At 42.9% G+C, this 13,773-nt stretch overlaps 1 protein-coding gene across 1 annotated transcript; it reads left to right on the top strand.

The window, feature by feature from the left end:
* The first annotated feature begins 2,654 nt into the window (after positions 1-2,654).
* On the top strand, positions 2,655-13,240 carry ZBTB24 (zinc finger and BTB domain containing 24). Its single transcript, XM_069851704.1, has 7 exons — positions 2,655-2,767; positions 3,537-4,536; positions 4,964-5,131; positions 5,295-5,378; positions 6,087-6,170; positions 7,804-7,885; positions 8,856-13,240. Exons 2-7 carry the CDS (start codon positions 3,564-3,566, stop codon positions 9,580-9,582), a joined length of 2,118 nt encoding a protein of 705 aa, XP_069707805.1. The 5' UTR covers positions 2,655-2,767; positions 3,537-3,563; the 3' UTR covers positions 9,583-13,240.
* The last annotated feature ends 533 nt before the right edge of the window (positions 13,241-13,773 follow it).

The raw sequence follows: 13,773 nt of genomic DNA, 5'->3' as shown, positions 1-13,773 counted from the left end.
GGTTACAAGGAAGCTGGGAAGGGACTGTTTACAGGAGCATGGAGTGATGGGCCCCTCACCACAAGAAGGATATTGAGGCTCTGGAGTGAGTCCAGAGAAGAGCAACAAAGCTGGTGAAGGGGCTGGAGAACAGGCCTTATGAGGAACAGCTGAGAGAGCTGGGGTTGTTTAGCCTGGAGAAGAGGAGGCTGAGGGGAGACCTCATTGCTCTCTACAACTACCTGAAAGGAGGTTGTAGAGAGGAGGGTGCTGGCCTCTTCTCCCAAGTGACAGGGGCCAGGACAAGAGGGAATGGCCTCAAGCTGCACCAGGGGAGATTCAGGCTGGACATCAGGAAAAAAATTTTCACAGAAAGGGTCATTGGGCACTAGCAGAGGCTGCCCAGGGAGGTGGTTGAGTCACTTTCCCTGGAGGTGTTTAAAAGACGGGTGGATGAGGTGCTGAGGGACATGGTTTAGTGATTGATGGGAGTGGTTGGACTCAGTGATCCTGGGGGTCTTTTCCAACCTAGTGATTCTGTGTGCGATGGGATGAGGAGGGATGGCTTTAAATTGGAGAGGGGCAAATTTAGACTAGAGATAAGGAAGAAATTATTCACTATGAGAGTGGTGAGGCTCTGGCACAGGTTGCCCAGGGAAGCTGTGGCTGCCCCATCCCTGGAGGTGTCCAAGGCCAGGCTGGACGGGGCTCTGAGCAGCTGGAACCGCACGGCCCTTGCGGCCCCTCACCCACCGTCACCACTCGGCTCGCCCGCCCCCGGCTCCCTCACGGCACCACGTGACCGGGCCGCTGCGCGTGACGTCAGGGCCGCGCGGAGCCGGAAGTGCGGGGCAGCGGGGAGCGGTGAGAGACCGGGCTGGAGGGACAGAGGGAGAGAGGGCCCTTCTCCCCTCCCCTGTCCGCACTGCCCTCCCCGCTCTCCCCTCCCCTGTCCCCTGCTCTCTATCCCACTTTGCCTCCCCTCTTCCTCTCCCCCTCGCTTCCCTCTCCCCCTCGCTTCCCTCTCCCCCTCGCTTCCCTCCTGTCCCCATCTCCGCTCTCCCCATCTCCGCTCTCCCCTGTACCCTCTCCCCACTCTCCCTCTCCCTCCCCGCTCCTGCTTCCCTCTCCCTCTTGCCTCCCTCCTATCCCCAGTCCCCTATCTGCTCTCCCCCATCTCTGCTCCCCACTCCATCTCCCCCTGGCCCTGCTTCTCACTGCTCCTGCTTCCTCGCTCCCTGCCTCGCCCTCCCCTCTCCCTCTCTCCCTGCTGTGCTTCCCAGCTCCCCTCCCCTCCCACCGACAGGGACTGACCTGAACGGGACCAGCCGCTGCCCCTCTGGCCGGGGAGCAGCCCCCCAGCTTTGTGTTCCTCCCGAGATCCCTGCGGGGCACAGGGAGAGGGACCAGGGCCAGCTGCGCTGACCCTCGCACCCTGCTTGACCCTGGTGTCACCGCTGGGGTGTTTGGGGTGAGCTGCAGGACGGGGTTTGGCAGTCAAATCGGTGATGGTGTCACCTCCTGATCGAATACCTAAGTCCTCCATTTGGTCAAACCCCGTGGGGCGCATAGCACCTTCTCAGCTTGAATACAAGTAGATAATATTACAGAATGTGGAATATTTTGATTTAAGCGAAAGTAGAATTGAATTAATCTAAGTAACTGTTATCTTTTTAAATTCATACAGAATGTCCCTCTGCTAGCATGCGTTTTATAGCATGTTTTTTTCAAATAGTGTTTTTCTGGGCATTGTTAGGTCTTGTGTGCCGTATGATCTGTGCTGAAGAGATATGTCGTCTTCTGTAATCAACTGCAAGTTCAGAGAGCTGGAGCCAGCTCCAAATTACCAAGAGATTTGACTGTTGTGAAGTTAATAATAACATTAAAATTAGACCTTTAATAGTAATAAAATATGCATAAGATTTCTAGGAAAAATTATACACGTGCATTTAAGTGGGAAATATATTCTGTAGCCAGCTTTTTTCTCGCTGCACGTGATTGATGGAGATCATTCCCTCCTCATACCCAGGCCTGATAAAGGATGCTTGCTTTCTGAAACTCCAAGTCTTTAGAGAGTTTATTTGCCAGCATTTTTGGTATCAGCAGCACATGGGAACATCTGGGAACATCTGTGGGTAGGAGTGGCAATGGCTCCTCTGGGGTTCCTGTCATCCTTGTCAGGTAGGGTCAGGTCCAGCCGGGCCTGCAACTGAACTTTAGGAAGCTCCAGCAACATCAGACTCGTATCCTTCTTAAGGATCTGGGATGCACACTTCAGCTCCCGCATGAACTGTTTGGTCGCTGAATGGGTTAAGAGGATCGCTTTTTGGCCAGTTCTGTAGTGTTTGGGTGTTCTGTGGAGTTGCTTCTTACAGCATTCCTTCTGTAGTTGGGACTGTTGTACTCACTGATAGCTGTGTTTAAATATGCGTTTGTGTTTAAAATGACAGCTTTATATTTTAGGGTGGCAGGTAGCTGATTTGTTTCATGTTTGGCTCAGCTGATCCTCTTGAAATGGGCATTTTTTGCACGTCTCTTCCACAGTTTTATTTGGTGGATTCTTCTGAGATTCCTGGATTAATTTTTTTTGCTTGCTTTTAATTGTTGCATATCTACAGTTAAATGTGCTTAGAAAGCCAAACTGGTGGTTAGTAGAGTTCACTGCACTTACATAGAGTTCACATAGATCTTTGAAACAGCTGATGGTTTTCTGCTTTTATTGCCCACCTCCTCAGGCTGAAGCTTAGCACCTAAGGGTTCCAAAAGGGAAATCTTCAGAAGGATAGAGGTAGGTAAAAGAAGGCATGTTGTCCTGCCCTGGTACCAGTGGAGTTTTATCCTTGATTACAGGATTTCATAGCCTTGTCCCTGAATAATCAACAATTTGGCAACTGCAGTGATGAAGTTGCAGTTGACCTTTTTCTTATTATTTGTTTCCACTTAGGAGCTGCGGAGACAGTTCTTTTTGTTCAATTGTTCTTGTTGTGAAAGGAGTTTACAGAAGGGGTGACCATTTCTTTAAATTCTGTACAGTTCACAGTGGATCCGAGATAACAGCTAGAATCACTGGCAGCAATTTGACTTAAGAAGAAACTATCCGTAGCCATTTCTTAGAATTTAAAACCTTTTTGAAGAAAATCTCTGTCAACTTTAGTGTAGATTTTTTAAAGCAAGTTCAGAGATGTTTTATTGCTTCTGTTGAACTCTGTTGACTTGTAAACCAAATGGTATTTGGTGGCTTATAATGCAAGCTTCTAAAATATTTCTTAGTTAAAGCTGTTCTCTAGGTGACAGGAAATGGCCTCAAGTTGCGTCAGGGAAGGTTTAGATTGGATATTAGGAAAAAATTGATTATCAAAAGAGTGTGATGAAGCATTGGAACAGGCTCCCTGAGGAATCTGTGGACTCTCCATCACTGGAGATGCTCAAAAAGCATGTAGATGTGGCGCTTCAGGACATGGTTTAGTAGACATAGCGATGTTGGGCTGATGTTTGGAATTGATGATCTTAGAGGTCTTTTCCAGCCTTAATGATTCTATGATTCTGTGTTCTTGCAGGCACCTCCTTTCATATTCTCAATAAAAATGGCAGAAATGGCTCCCGATGCTTCTGAGAAGCTGGTCATCATCCACTCCAAAGCTCACAAAGATACCATTCTAGCTAATTTTGAAGAGCAAAGGAAAAAGGATTTTCTTTGTGACATTACTCTAATAGTGGAGAATGTGCAATTCAGGGCCCATAAAGCTTTGCTTGCTGCCAGTAGCGAATACTTCTCAATGATGTTTGTAGATGAGGGTGAAATAGGGCAGTCAGTTTACATGTTGGAGGGAATGGTTGCAGACACCTTTGGAGCACTCCTAGAATTTATCTACACTGGTTGCCTCCATGCCAATGAAAAAAGTACAGAACAAATTCTGGCTATTGCACAGCTGCTGAAAGTGAATGACTTGATATGGGCCTGTATGGACTATCAGGCCAGCCGTAGCCCGAGTAGTGTGTTACCAGCTCTGCCAAATAGTGGAGCCTCTGTAGCTGTTACTGCAAGTGACAAGAAAAGTGAAGATCCACCAAAGCGAAAACGAGGGCGACCAAGGAAAATCAAGAATGTCCAAGAAGAAAAATCAGGAGCAGGTTCTGCTGAAGATGGGCAGCTCAGAGAGAACAACTCTGTGCAAAATAAACAAAATTTTATGAAAAAAGACACTGCAGCAGAAGAAACAGTTGTCAGTGAGCAGACTTCAGTGAGGAAAGACACGGAAGAACCTGAACCTGCTTGTGGCTCAGAAGCTGCTGTCGATCCGACTGCTGAAAAAGATGAAAATTATGATCCCAAATCTGAAGGAATACAGTGTGCTCAGAGCCGTTACAGCAAACGCAGAATAAGGAGATCAATCAAACTAAAAGATTATAAACTTCTCGGTGATGAGGATGAAAAAGGACTGGCAAAGAGAGCTGCTGGGAAGAAAAAACGTTCAGGTTCTGAAGCTCGCTGTAAGGACTGTGGCAAAGTATTTAAATATAATCACTTCTTAGCTATTCATCAGCGGAGTCATACAGGTAGGCGTGCTGCGTTTGAGTTAGCATTTAGTGACTTGTTGCTAAATGCGAGCTGCTTGTTGACATGTGGGCTGCTCTCTGCAGCAGAACTGTCCAAAATAGCATGCTGATCCACATTATTGTGTGTCTCTGAAACTGCTTTTACTGTTTTATTCTTGCCAGCCAAGATCTTGTCAGATCTTGTAGCCTTTATATCTTACGTTGATCGCAGTTTAGTTAATCATTTCTCTGTTTAAATGTTGAATTACATGTCAGTACTTACAGAATTATTTTATTACTGTGTGAAGCTTGTGTCTTAATTCACCTTGTCACTACTTAAAAGTGATTTTCTAGTAGCTACTACATTGCAATGTGTCTCACTCTCAGCTTAGAATAGCTAGCGAGAAGTAATGCATCTATACTTACAGATGTCATCTGTTGCTTTTAGGGGAGCGCCCTTTTAAGTGCGGTGAGTGTGGCAAAGGCTTTTCTCAGAAGCATTCTCTTCAAGTCCACGAGCGGATGCATACTGGAGAACGGCCGTACACGTGCACCGTCTGCAGTAAGGCTCTGACAACAAAACATTCTCTTCTGGAGCACATGAGCCTACATACAGGTAAGTATTTCAAAGCAAATGTAAACTCTCTTCCCCAAGAGTTTGCCTTTCTGAAAATAAGGTATGTCTGCTTTCTCTAGCGTGTGCTGGTTTGTTTAGTTATTTGTTTCCTTATACTTGCTTTGGATGTGGCTTACGTTTTAATAAGTGATATTGTTCACAGGGCAGAAGGCTTTTACATGCGATCAGTGTGGGAAATACTTCAGCCAAAAGAGACAGCTCAAGAGCCACTATCGAGTGCACACAGGTATAATGAGTTTGGGTGGAAGAGCTGGCTTACAGTCTGTGCTGGTTTCTTGTCATAGAGATTGAATAAGCTCAGAAATTCTTCTTTGGTGATGTATTTAGTTTCTGCTACCCCATTGTGTGGTTTCTTGATGTAACAATGAATTGAGTGATAAAGACAAAATGGTGTATAATAAATTGAATGTTTAGAGAAACAGTCAATTGAGAGAGGCTCTTACGATAATTAAAAATTAGTAACGCTGTATTTGACATACCACTTGATTGTTTTAGCCCTGCTGACGAGGACTTGAAAGCCAGGAACTATATAAACAATTGTGCCCACTGCCTCTTGTGCAAATTGCATTGTAGTTTCCTACTACCTTGGACTGGCAATAGCAAACAAGCTTTAAGAATTGTTGTCCTTGCTTCTGGAGCATGACGGAGATTAAACTGTGCACACAGAAAGTAATGGGAAAAAGCAGAATTTACAAAGCTTCAAGAGAAAGCATGTTTGGGGGGAGCAGGTTTCAGTCCCCTCTTTTCCTGTGATGATATCAAAAGAGACAAGTAAGGGGGTGGCAGTTACAGGGAGGAGTCAGTGAATCACCTTTTGTTTTATCTCCATATTACATCAGAGTGGTTGTTTTACAGGAAAGTGCTTTAACAAAGATCACTGAAGAGATACAGGGGATCACTTATGCACTGACACTTTTTTTATTATTGCGACAAGGCCGTTCATTGCCGGAATGTAACCAGTGTCGTCGCAAATTCATGGATGCAGCTCAGTTAAAGAAACATCTCAGAACACATACAGGTAATATTGTCCATCGTGTTTTGTTATGGATTGCTTTTTTTCGTGAAGTAACATAGATGAAATGATGCTAGGCAAATGACACTTGTCTCTGTGGGATGAACTTCTGTTCTACTTGTACCTAACGATGGCTATATTAATAATAAAGAGATTTGACACTAAGAATGCAGAAGCACAAAATAAAGCTTGTATTACAGCAGATGCGTTGTCTATTACAGGAAGAGCCCCTTTTTTCCCCCATTCTTACAAAGCCTGCTGCAGGAAATGCCTGTTGGCTCTACTGTGCTGAAGAAAAACCCAGGACTGAGAATTCAGTTTATCACAAGAGCCACACTCTCAAGAGTATGGGGCTTGATGTGAGCTAGATAGTAACAGAAAGTGTATGTCCTAAATGAGCTGGGCATCCATGTCTGTGAAGGATGAGCATTTATCAAACATGCTGCTGACCATTTACCTTTTTAATGCACTATAATAAATCAGATGTTGGCAGGAGATGGACTGGGAGGGATGATTTAATGCGAGTGCATCAGAGAGTGTCCTAAGAGATTTAGAGGACAAGGTGATACTTGAATGGCTGGATAATGGGTAAAAATGATCTACCATCTCATCATAACAAGCCATGGGCTTCTTTAAAATAGCTTTCTTTGAGGGGTAAGTTCATAAGATGACTTGTAAATATATTCTGAAATAGCTGTAAGCAGTGGCAATTGTTTCTTCCCCAAATCAAATTGTGTGTGTTCCCTGTGGTCGTAGTAAAATATGTTCAAGATCAAGTTATGTGTCTCATTCATTTCTTTCTCTTTCTTAGTGAAACTATCACAGTTTGTAAGTCCCTGGATAGGTCAGAACTTGTGCCTTTAGGAGGTTTTGGTGTATCCAGAGTAGTGCTAACTTTAAGTATTTATAAATGCTGCATTATCTACTGAGGAGAACATAGTGTTTGTTGACACACACAACAGTTTTGTATCTGGAGCTGATGCAGCTCTATAAGCGTAGTGGGAAATGAACAGAGGAAGCATAGTAGCAAGCTAAGTTTCAAAAATAGATCAGTTAAGATGAGTGCTAGCAGAAGCCAGCTTGCAATGTGTTTTGCTTCTGGAAAAGATAGGCCAGATACCACTATTACTGATGCAGAAATAACTATTGATCTGTTGCATCTCAAAAGCAAGTATTACAATTCTGAGGGACTTGGGGACAGATGTTAACAGATACAGGACTATTCTTTGGCAGAAGAATATCCTAAGAATGCAGTCTACTTAGGAAGTTATTTCCATTTTCTATAGGAGGCTGGGACTAGATGATGCAAAATTCCTTCTGACATGTTTCATGTTCTCTCCTGCTTTGCCCCTACCCTCCGAAGCCAAACAAAAGCTGAGAAGTGTTATGGTCTTATGCTACATCTAAAGCTTTCTTGGAAACTGGTGGCTGCTGCCTTGTCTCCAGCTAATTGTGCCTGGATGGTGTGAATTACTGCGATGGTTATCCAGATTCTTGTGTCTAGTGTCTTAAAGAAGCACAGTGCAACCAGGATACATGAATACGTTATGATGTGAATTGGGATTTGCTTTAGTTCAGTAGTATCTGTTTCAGGTGGGAAGTGCTATATAGAAAGTTATGTCAAATTTCTTTTTGATAGGTGAGAAGCCCTTCACTTGTGAAATTTGTGGCAAATCGTTTACAGCTAAAAGTTCTCTTCAGACTCACATTAGAATTCACAGGTAAAGTATGTCTAATTTTCATCACGTTCTTTCAAAATGTAACTTCAGATTTGATACCTGTATGTAGTACTTGGTCAATTATAGAATGGTTGTGGCTTGTTTGCATTTTGAATACATGGTTAAAGATTGACATTTTTGTTTACTCCATTTAAAGAAATAATTGGTACTGCGCTGTTAAATATTAGTGTGCCAAGACATTGTGTAGTGGTGGGATTTCTTCCCACCCTGCTAACCACACAGGCCATTCTGTCCTGCTTTGCACAGCTTGTAAGATTCTTCTTTTGTGTGTTGTCTCTGTTTAATGGCAATGTACTTTCTGCTATATTATTTATGTGAAAACTTTACTGGGAATGTTTGTTTGACAGCAGAACAGTAGCCATGGTGTAACAAGGTTATTTGAGCATTGTCCTGTTTCCCTGTAGTCTATCATGTCTCTGTTAGCAGTAGTTATCTTTTACCCATGTGAGAGTGATGTATAGCATAAAGGCACGTCAGATTTTAAATCACTGGAGAACTGCCGTGAGCCTTACCTTAAAGAAACTGTTTCCAGTGAATTTTTTCATCCTTTTGAGTTGGTCAGCAAGTTAGGATTTGGACACTTCTTTTTTGTTTAAAAGCTCATGCTGTTAATAAATGTTAAATTGTCAGTGCTTACAGTTGTGCAAAGTAAGTTGTTGCATTCTTATTAAGGTGTAGCAGCATCGAGTTTTTACCTGTGGTATTATAGCAGGAAGGCCATTATGTTATATTGGTAGTCCTTGAGTATATACTAATGAAAGTACAGTTTGTGAGGTCATATATAAATAATTAGGAAGTCAAACAGAGAATGTTTTTAACATCACTATTCTTATGCGCCTATGGTTTGGCTAAACAAAACAACAATATTTAAGTTTTTAACTCTCTAATAAGTTGCGGAAAGCAGCGCTGCCAAAGTGAATATTTTGATGAGACCGAATACATTCTTTTGCAGAGGAGAAAAGCCGTATTCCTGTGGTATATGCGGGAAATCCTTCTCCGATTCCAGTGCTAAGAGAAGACACTGTATCTTACACACAGGCAAAAAGCCTTTCTCCTGCCCAGAATGTAGTTTGCAGTTTGCTCGTCTGGACAACCTGAAGTCTCACTTGAAAATTCATAGCAAGGAAAAGCAGTTTCAGGAAGCCAGCGCTGCTCCGAGCACCAACACTGCTTCAGAAGAAGTGAGAAACATTCTTCAGCTGCAGCAGTATCAGCTTGCTACCTCTGGAGGGCAGGAAATTCAGCTACTGGTTACAGATGCAGTACATAATATAAACTTCATGCCTAGTCATAGTCAAGGCATTAGTATTGTGACTGCAGAGAATGCCCCAAATATAACAACAGAGCAGGCTGCTAACCTCACGCTGCTTGCTCAGCCGCAACAGCAGTTGCAAAACTTGCTGCTTTCAGCTCAGCAGGAGCAAGCAGAACAAATCCAAAGTATCAATATGATTGCAAACCAAATAGAGACTGCCCACCGTGAACAAATGCATGTCATCACTCTTTCCAAGGAAGCACTAGAACATCTCCATGCTCATCAAAGACAAAATGAAGAAATCCACATGGCAGGGTCCTCACATCCAGTTCAGCACGTGCAGCTGACTCAGGAATCAAATCAACAGTCTCACTCTGGCCAAGATACGGTTCCTTCCCATCAAATCAGTGAAGAACAGAATTGAAGCATATGTGTTTTTGAATCCCATCAGCAGTCTTTGTCAGTAAATGAGTCATCTCACGATCTTCCTGTTCAAGGACAGGCTTTCTGAAATGCTTATTTGTCATCAGAGGGCTAGGCTGTAGCATGCTTCTTATCCAAGCAGTGATAACACATATCGCGCTTCCTTTTCTGCAGGATAATCTATCTGAAGATGTGTTCCTTGGCCATTTTGATATGTGATTTTTCATTTTCTTAACCTTATTTATTTTAGACTTTATATTTTTCCAGATTGGTATTTCTTTACCACTTAGTCCATACCTGAGGAGCCATTGATGTGGGGGTTTGTGCCTCATATACATCCATGCCTACCAAGGAGATTTGGCCCCGTATTTGCATTTCTGCGTGACTCTCCAGAAACATGCACCTTACTGGCAGCACAACAGTGTTTAAGATGTCTGCTGATCAAAAAGTACGACTTCTCTGTTTAAGTCAAGGTTACCTGATCTACTGTCAAGCTTAAGGGAACCAGTACTTTTTGCAAAGCTAACACCATATGTCTTATGTATAATGCCCTATATATAATTCTATATGTGATCATTCCCTGAAGTGCATTTTGATTTTTTGACTGCCACATTTGTTTGTTTTGAGTTGAAATAGTTGCAGCCTTTGACTGGCCCTTTGGTTTACTGTATGCTGTACAAGTTTTGCTCCTTGGAAATGCTCAAGGCATTGCACTTGAATAGTGGCAGTGAGATGCGATGGTTACACTGGACAACTGAGAAGCCCAAAGTCTGCTCTGTTAGTTCTACCACTCGCTTTGTGTGTGACTGTAGGCAAGGTAGTTGACCTCAGTGCCTTATTTCATTGTTTAGTAAGTGGGGATAGTGTTCACACGCTCTGCCAAGCACTTTGAAGAGCTCTTGATGTTGAAGGCACAGTCTATTGAAGTGCAAAATTCTCTTCCTGATGGGATTCAGTCAAATCTTAGGAGCCAGTATATATTTAAAGTTATTTTTTGTACTTTGGAGAGCAGAATGTAATCTTACTTTTAATATATGTTAAAGCTGGTAATTGTTTTAGTGGGGACTTGAACAATGAATAGAACCACTTCAGAGTATAATGAACTATATAAGAGGGCCATATAGCGTGAAGTTGTACAGCTATTTTCACTGACTAGATTAGATGTGTACAGATAGTTTTCAGTAACTGACTGCTAACAAAAAAGACTTGGCATCTTAATAAAATGCGATGCCAGAGTACGTGCTTTGCATTTTCAGGTTGGCTAGTGGTAACATCTCACGTACCATACTAGTGTGATAAAATCCAGATAAAGTGCCACTGGTACTTAATGTGCTCAATCATCACTTCAATTCTAAAATGTCCTACTTGCGGTTTACGTTGGTATTGTATGTTTTAACAAATGAAAAATGTAAAAATTAAGGTGGATTTAAAAGCTAAAGAAAAAAATCTTTGTATGAGCTTGGCTTATATAACTGCCTGGAGACTGTCACTGGCACAAAAGCCCAGTGAATAGAATGATAGAGTAGTTTAAGGTGAAAGGGACTTCCAGAGGCCATCTCATGGACTACCTGCCTCAAAGCAGGTCTAACTAGATCACAGAATCACTAGGTTGGAAAAGATCCAAAGGATCATCGAGTCCAACCATTCCCATCAATCATTAAACCACGTCCCTCAGCACCACATCCACCCGTCTTTTAAACACCTCCAGGGAAGGTGACTCAACCATCTCCCTGGGCAGCCTCTGCTAGTGCCCAATGACCCTTTCTGTGAAAATTTTTTCCTGATGTCAAGCCTGAACCTCCCCTGGTGCAGCTTGAGGCCATTCCCTCTTGTCCTGTCCCCTGTCACTTGGGAGAAGAGACCAGCTCCATCCCCTCCACAACCTCCTTCCAGGTAGTTGTAGAGAGCTCTAAGGTCTCCCCTCAGCCTCCTCTTCTCCAGGCTAAACAACCCCAGCTCATGTCACTGTTGTCTGCTTGGTTGAGTTTGGATCGCTTTCAGGGATGGAGATGTACAGCCTCTGTAGGCCAGTTCCAGGCTTGGACCATATTCGTAGTGGAAGAAATTTTTCTATATTGAATTGGAATTTCCCAAGTTCCTGTCTGTGTCCACTGCCTCTTGACCTACCGCTGTGCCTCCAGGAAGTGTCTGGCCCCGTCTTCTCCACACCCTCGCATTAGGTAGTGGAAGACGGCAGTGAGGTCCTCCTAAAGCCTTCACCTTTAAAGGCCTGAGCAAACCCAGCTCTGTCAGCCTTTTCGATCTTGTGCTTGAGCTAGTTAATCACCTTTGTGGTCTTCTGCTGCCCTCAGTACAGTATGTAAATGTCTGTCTTGTTCTGGGGAGCCCAAATTCTGGATGATGTTCCTGATTCAATTTTGTTATTGATGACACAGCCAGCTCCCGCCCATGTGCTGTGGGAGTTTGGCTAAATGTCTCAATTCTTTCAGAATACTAGATCAGTTTTCATATAAATTGGTCCTAAGAAGGGTAGGCAGTGGGAATAAATGTGTGCCAAAAACAATGTCCCATGGCAAAACTCTAGTTAGGCTTTTCACCTTTTGTTTTTTCCTTTTGGAATGGAGTTAGAGTTTATATACTTCTGCCACCAGAAAGAACCAGGATATTCTGCAGTTGTACTTCAGAAGCTTGAAATCTTGGTGCTCTAAGAATGGATGAAAAAATACAGAGAAGCTTGTTACAACATCTGTGAAAGTCTTGCTGATTAATTGTGTAAGTTTACAATAAATATTCTGGAAATTTTATTCTAACAACTTTGATTTTATCTAAAGTATTGTAATGTGCAGCCATAACACCATCTGGTCATAAGTTTGCAGGAGCTCGCACAGAGTTCCTTCTCTGCCATATACTTACGAATCCTGGAATGCCTAAAAGCTGATTACAAGCTAAATTCTAAGACTACCAATAAAGTAACTGTAAGATGTTTTCCTCTTTTTTGAACTTTGTCTTGCTTGTTATAAAGTCATCCTTGCAGAAATTAAGTGTGATGCTACAGTTATGCTTGAGCCACTACCATATAGTGATTGTTTGATGCCTTCCCTGTATCTAAAAAGAGTGAAGTTTTGGGTGTGGAATTTTCTTATGCTTTTCTACCAAACTACCAGTGAAGAAACGAGCTTCTGTGAGTGCCCTGGAAGGGACTCATCTTGCATCCTGCATTGCTTAAGCTGTCAGCGCACATTGTAGCTCGCACTTGAGAAGCTGGCGTGGTTCCTCGTACCACAAATGTTGCTTTTTTGATGCCATTTGCTTCCTTTCTAGTGAATGCATTTCTATTAAAGATGAAAATCAATCCCTCTTCTGTGTGTGCATTTTTAAGGCTGCAGCTGAAGCCTAGGATTGCTTTGAATTTGAAAGGAAACCCCTTCAGCTTTGCTTTTTAGTCCAGCTGCCACTAAGAACTATTTACCAAAAATTGCATCCATTAAAAACTACATTTCAAAGCAGCTCTCTAAATCTTTACTCCTCAGCCAGTAAACACCTTAACTTCTCATTTTCTCACATAGACTAATCATACTAGCAAATCCATCTCACTGCTTACTGTGTTAAATGAGATCAGGATTTTAGATGTAAACACAGGACAATAAGATGACTACAGAAGAATCCATTTTTGTGAGCAATTAACACCACTGTGTGCTTTTTTCTACTCTATTTGTAAGTTACCCAGTGTAGCTGAACTCCGGAAGGATTTTACTTGGCTTTTTCTGAACATTTTGGGCTGGTTCTCCAGGTGAAAATTGAAGAAAGTCCCTGAGAGGTAAAGCGAGCGCACTGTTGTGCGTGTATTTGACTACTGCGAGTGCACTTTGCTTACTGGTTGTGCTCAGGGTTTAGCTCTAAGTAGCATTTCTTTACCTCAGCATTCTAAAGTTCAGGAGAGTTTGCTCTTCTGTGTGTTGAAGCTGAGATGCTGGCAGTGTATGCTACGCCAGTGGGCATCTCATTTTTGATAGATGAATATTGAAGTATTTATTTCATAGAGGCAGGGAAAGCAAATTATCCTGCCAATATGTGAAGCTTCATCCCAGCACGTGTAAATCTGCAAGAGTTTTTTTTTAATACTTGTTTTATGTTCTCTTTTTCCACTCAGAGGGACTAAGTGAACCACTACTAGGGGCTGTGCAGCAGTTGCCTCGTAGCATCTAAGTGTAAGAGGAGATGACAACCTCCC

This window comes from Phaenicophaeus curvirostris, chromosome 2 (assembly GCF_032191515.1).
Source record: "Phaenicophaeus curvirostris isolate KB17595 chromosome 2, BPBGC_Pcur_1.0, whole genome shotgun sequence".
Classification (NCBI taxonomy): Eukaryota; Metazoa; Chordata; class Aves; order Cuculiformes; family Cuculidae; genus Phaenicophaeus; species Phaenicophaeus curvirostris.
This window is presented reverse-complemented; position numbering and strand designations above follow the sequence as displayed.